This window comes from Cyphomyrmex costatus, unplaced genomic scaffold (genome assembly GCF_001594065.2).
Source record: "Cyphomyrmex costatus isolate MS0001 unplaced genomic scaffold, Ccosl1.0 scaffold193, whole genome shotgun sequence".
In the NCBI taxonomy this organism is placed as follows: domain Eukaryota; kingdom Metazoa; phylum Arthropoda; class Insecta; order Hymenoptera; family Formicidae; genus Cyphomyrmex; species Cyphomyrmex costatus.
The window spans coordinates 919,615-925,987 of NW_017275965.1; the positions used below are offsets into that span (position 1 = coordinate 919,615).

The 6,373-nt window shown below is 29.8% G+C and overlaps 2 protein-coding genes across 2 annotated transcripts in view; one reads left to right on the forward strand and one right to left on the reverse strand.

Moving 5' to 3' along the window:
* Nucleotides 1-345: 345 nt before the first annotated feature.
* cutlet (chromosome transmission fidelity protein 18 homolog) lies at nt 346-5,093 on the forward strand. The gene is made up of 12 exons (XM_018538624.1): nt 346-433; nt 607-1,014; nt 1,059-1,233; nt 1,325-1,511; nt 1,587-1,999; nt 2,066-2,302; nt 2,398-2,738; nt 2,844-3,085; nt 3,270-3,532; nt 3,625-3,886; nt 3,943-4,213; nt 5,016-5,093. Exons 1-11 carry the CDS (start codon nt 346-348, stop codon nt 4,150-4,152), a joined length of 2,826 nt encoding a protein of 941 aa, XP_018394126.1. The 3' UTR covers nt 4,153-4,213; nt 5,016-5,093.
* Nucleotides 4,800-6,373, reverse strand: part of LOC108772677 (alpha-tubulin N-acetyltransferase) — a 13,526-nt gene continuing 11,952 nt past the window's right edge. The window contains exon 8 of the mRNA XM_018538255.1: nt 4,800-5,191. Within this exon, the coding sequence (XP_018393757.1) occupies nt 4,900-5,191 (292 nt within the window). The 3' untranslated portion in view covers nt 4,800-4,899. The remainder of the gene's footprint in view (nt 5,192-6,373) is intronic.

Here is a 6,373-nt window from a genome sequence, read left to right on the forward strand (position 1 = left end):
TTTTCTTTCCATATTTTTGTAAATAGCAAGATTACCCAATCACGTGCGCGAATTGTCAAATTTACCTAACAGGTATAAACTTTATCGAAAGATGGAACAATCGGCCCATAACCGTGTCGACAACAGAGAGCATCACGTGGTCAGAATTGAAGTTTGATATTCGTCCATTTTGACCACGTGATTTTCTTATCGTTGAAACGGCGGTTTGAGCAGTCGTGAAAATGTGTACAATTTGTAATCATCGATTAACTTAACCCCAAAAGTTAATGAAAGAGGCCTTAAAATTAGTATTAGAAAATTTGGAATTTGTACATTGCAAGATTGACATCCACGTTAAGTAACAGGATGGCAGACGAATACCCAGATTTAGATTTGGACGAAGAGTTCGATCTTGTTCATCAAGCAGACTATGAAGCTTTGAGAGAATTAGAAGGTAAACATATGACTCTTGCATATTTTGAACCAGGATTAAAATGAAGATAAATGAGTTTAGACACAAATTGATGTCTCATTTAAATATTTAAAATCTCATTTAAATATTTTCCTTGTATTTTACTATTTATTGCATCTTGTCAAACAAGTAATAATTAGCTAAATTGCTCGAAGGTGAACTACTTGAGAAAAGACAATTGTCACAATCTGAGCCTGGTCCTAGTAATATTGGAACGTCTTGGTCAGCTAATAATAAACATCAAGCAAGTGTTGAAATTTCTGTACCTGATAATGTTGATAAAGTCAACAACATAACTAGCAATAATAAAAACCATTTCTTGTCACAATTTGATCCCAGTCCTAGTAGTAGTAGAATATCTTGGACAACTAATGATAATAAACATCAATCAAGTATTGAAATTCCTATATCTGTTAATGCTGATGAAGTCAACAGTATAACTAGCAATAATAAAAAACATGATTATGGGGAACATTGTGACAGTACACCTAGGAATAGTAAGAAACGCAGTTGCGAAGAATTGTTAAGTGACATCTCTAATTTGTTAGACATGGATATTCTAGGTAATCAATTGAGAACTAATTAATAAGATAGATGATTTTGGAAGTAATTATCATAAAATCTTTCTTTTTAATTGATACCTATGATATCAATATTGTAGAAGAGCCAAGAGAAAAGAAGCTTCGATGGGATCAACCTAAAGAAGTCATTAAGAAAATATTGAATGTTAGACAATTATTACACGAAGATGGAAATATATCAATGAAGATAAGTGACAATAAGTGAGTAATTATCAATTTAAAATTATTTGTATAATATAAATTATAATATTTACAATCTATTGCATCCACATTATTTTTATGTTTAATGCAGCAAGAAAAACTGTATTTCTTTACGAGTTCCATCATGGAATTTTGTGGCTGTCACAAGATCATATGATTCTCAACGTTTATATGTTAGAGTCAGAAATCAACAGAATGATATTAAGCAGTCTATAAATCCAATTGCTAATTTGACTTTAGTACCCTATAAACAATTAAAAATCCAGGCTAAGGAAATTGTTTGTCTATTTCTCGATTTTCTTTATATTATTTATATTTTTATTGTAAAATACTAACATGACATCATATTATAGATGGCAAGAAAACAGGAATTGTGTAAGCAACCGTCATTATTATGTGATACAACAAATGTTAACGATGAATTATGGGTCGATAAATATCGACCTCGATCGTATATAGAATTATTATCAGATGAAACTGTTAATAGACAAGTATTACACTGGTTAAAACTTTGGGATAAAGTAGTATTTAAACGAAATGTTACAAAACCAAAAAAAAAGCTGCCTACTTTTGGAAAAAGAAATAATATTGATGACAAAGATATTGAGGAAGTGGATAGTAAAGGATATCCAATAAAAAGGATAGCCTTACTCAGTGGTCCACCTGGATTGGGAAAAACCACTTTAGCACATATAGTAGCCAGACATGCCGGTTATAACGTCGTAGAAATCAATGCAAGTGATGAAAGAACTCCTGATACATTTAGGTAATATACAATACTCGCATAACATTAGAAATACAATTAAAAAAAACATTATATATTTTTATTTAGACGGATCCTCCTTGCATCAACAGAAATGAAAGCTGTGATGGGGGCTGATCCCCGACCGAATTGTTTAATTTTTGATGAGATTGATGGTGCACCGGCTGCATCCATCGAACTTTTATTAAAATTTATTCAAGGCAAATTAATAACGAAAAAGAAAAAGAAAGAATCAGAAAAAATGATCGATGGCTGTACACGTCCTATAATATGTATTTGTAATGAACCATATGCTCCATCATTAAGGTAATTTTAATTAAAGGCATTAAATAATATAATAAAAATATTAACATAATGCTTGAGTGAAAAAAAAACAAGTAATCTAATTTTTATATTTATAGAGCATTAAGAGCCGTTGCTATAATAATTCCGATACAAGAAGTAAGTCCTTTAAGATTAGCAGAACGTTTAATGGATCTAGCGAGAAAGGAAAAATTAAATGTAGACTTTAATGATCTTGTAAAAATAGCAGAAAGATCCGGTTGTGATGTTCGAGCTTGCATAGGGGCGTTACAATATATGGGTAGCGCTAATTTGAAAGATAATTTATCTCTAGGTCTAAAAGATACTCGTAAGACTTTATTTGATTCATGGAGAAGTATATTAACGATTCCTATGAACAAAGAGGGAGTGCTTAATATTTCTGAAAGAATTAAGAATATTTTAAGGACTGTGCAAAATGGTAATTTTATAATTAATTCTTTATGTACTTTTAACGCAATCCTATATTAAGAATTTTCATATTATACATATATATATATATTTTTTAATATTTATTTATTTGAAGGTGAAACGGAAAAGTTGACACAAGGAATATTTCATAATTATCCTGAAATCTGTGACCGGAAACTTAATAATGTACCTACATCTTTGGAATGGTTTCAGTTTTATGATTTAGTAATATCACTTGTTACACACAAGCAGATTTGGTCACTTATGCCCTACACAAATTATGGATTTATTGCATGGCATTTGTATCTTGCACGAATACAGAAAATGAAATTGTCGTATCCCACTGTTACCAACGAAGTAAGTAGTTTAGATAACACACAGAATGTCTCAAACTCAATCTTTTATGATCATGAAAGTTACATGATTTTTTTAATATAATGAAGTTCCTCTGTAGGATTCATTTGATACAATATATACTGTACGCTAATTCTTTGACAAGTTTTCTAAATGTTTGATTATATTATTCTTGTCATTCTTTTAGATAACTCAAAAATTGGCGAAGAACACAGGTATTTTGACAGCAGTACGAAGAGTGTGCGGACGTGATGTTTTTACTCTAACTACAGACATCGCTAGTTTTTTGCCAGACATTCTAACGCCCAGATTGCGCACAGTTCCTTCCCATTTATATTCGTCAAAAGAGAAATCTGATCTCGCCAGAATAATAAACGTGATGCTTGAATTTGGTTTATCGTTCGTGCAAGAGAAAAATTCTCAAAGAGGATACATCTATAATTTGGATCCGTATGTTATAATAACAATAGTTATTTGTTAACACATGTTTGACATCCTGTTTACAATAGCATATTTTAAAATAATTCCTTCTTTTTTTTTAGTAATATTTTGGAAATTGGTGTTTTTTTTAATTGTAATACGCATCGTAGTCTTGCATACGCAGTACAACAGATAATCGCGCAAGAGTTAGAGGTCGAACGTTTAAAGCGTGCGAGTATCTTAACAGGACTCGGTGAAGTTAACTCAGAAAATACGGCAAAACCAGTAAATCTGGAAATTGTAGAAAATGTTCAGAATGTATCTTCTGATGTTGTGAATAATACAAAACAATCCTCAAAAAATGCGACATCTTTTAAGGAAATAGTAAGTTTTATATGTTTTTCTTTTTATTGTCAATCTCATAATAAACAATTTTTCAGGTATACAAAGACTTTTTCGGAAATATTATTACGAGTGAAAGTAAACATGTTCAGAAGCAGAATACAATAATGAACCGTGTATCCCCGAAATCACAAGAAAAATATTCTTTGATGAAAAATATTTTAACAAAACATGGAATATGGTACAAATATAAAGAAGGTTGCAACAATGCGGTTCGCCGAAATGTATCCATGGAGAAATTTTTATAGATTGACTTTTTAAGTACAAACTGCAAGTACGTCTTTATTCTTGTGCTTTCAAGAATGTATAGTACGTATTCTTTTTTTCATGTATACATGATATATTTGAAGAGAATTATTCACAAAAACTAAACAAGTCCAGAAAATTAAATTTAGTCCAGAAGAAAATTTTTTATTTTCATTGTATTGTATAAATAATATTAAATGATTGTATAAATGAATTTTTCTTTAGATATATAGTAAATGTTAAACTTTGATTAATATTTTAAGGACATTTAAAAAAAAATTAATCTCTGGACTTGTTTGGTTCTTACGGAAATTTTATATTTATTACTTATTTATATTCTGTGATATTATTTTATATTTATTATCTTAAAAAAATGAAGCGATAAAGTAAGAGATTAAATACTTAACACGATTTTCTAATGTGGATATTGCGATATTGCTTACTTTTGCATCAGATTCCATATTTATGATATGCCTCTACAATTTTGTAATAAAAAGAACTAGAGAAACACTTCTACTGTATTAATATACAAAAAGGAAATAGAAAAAAAGTTTAAAATTGTTTATCTCAGTGCTTTAATTATGAATTAGTGACTATATGTACTTTTTGCTTCTAAATTTATAATCCTATCTACGTATGTAAAGAAAAGGAAGGAAAATTAAATTTAGCATTAATTCTGAATAATTGAATTGCTCCTAAATTTTTTAGAAAAACAACGAAGAAAATAATAGTGTATCAGCCAAAACATTTCACCATAAAGGTGAATGGTAGAACTTAAGATCCAAATGGCCGTGTTGATTAGTGCCAGTGGCCACTTCTTGACTGCACGACGGTGACGGTTTCACATTTTTCTCCGTTTTTTCAGCTTCTAACAAGACAGGGACGAACGACTTGGTTTGATTATCCGGCACGACAGGCGTTGGAACAGTGTTCATCTCAAGACTACGTTGCTTCTGCTCTTCTTCAGAGTAGAGACTCAAGGAACGCGGCCGTTCCAATTTCAATGGTGGAGGCGGCGACACATTGCCGTTGTTGCTATTGCTGAAAAATTAACTTGCCTATCAAGTCGTGATAGGTGACAGGCAAGCAAGCAATATGCAATCGGCAGTAATATACATTCATATCACATGTTTTTTTCTGTCTTATCATCTCAAATACGCGCAAATTTGTCACCAGCGTATTCTCACCGAGAATCTTTTATGTACAATAATATATATATATATATATATATAAACTCTATTTTACACATTCAATTGTATGCGCAGTTAACAATTAATATAAAACGTGCTTTTTTCATGCTAGTGTGAACTGTAAAACGTTAAAAAAACTACACAATTTCTTATGCAAACATAAATTATAATATTAAAATTTAATGCCATGTAAGAATATTATGTTATAGAATATTGCTCACATTGTAATTAAATAGAATTAATTGAACAGAGAACGGCGCAATAAAACAGAATTTTTATTCTTATTTAATTAAATATCAAGTTTTGCAATATAATTAATACAAAAAGTTTATAGTTGACGATCATTACGATTATTTTTGTATCGACAGAATTTACTTTTTCACGAACACGTAAATTGATTAATTATTTTGATATTTATGTAAATAAATATTAAAAAATAGCAACTACCAGTTTTATTTCTTAAGATACTTGAATACATTTAAGAGATTGCATCTTGAAACACTGATGTCCTAGATCATAAAAAAGATATTCAATAGAGTTAAAAAATTTTCGATCTTTTGCATGTACAAAAGTTGAAAGATATTCAGATTGGGTTTTGCATCTCTTTTGATTAACGGGAACGTAAATGTGACTGTGTGTACAGTAAATTAGCAAATAAAACTTTATTAATTCATATACATATAGTTACTAATTTAATTACATACAAACTTATAAACTACAATTTAATACATATAGCACGTCAAATAAATAAATATAATGTACATATTCTTATGCTCATAAATTGTATAAATTAAGCTGGAATGTGCGTGCATACGTGCGTGCGTATAAACAAACATTTTTGGCGGGATGTTATCTGTTTTATCGAGATAGAACGAAATAATTTTTATACTAATTTTTCTCATAGAGAATAAAAGATCATATTACTGAAATATATGTACATACGAGGTGTGTACAAAAAGTTCGTGCATTGAATTTTATTCTGCCGATGTAGTGACACTGGCTGCGTGTTTAATTTTGTATATATATATATATA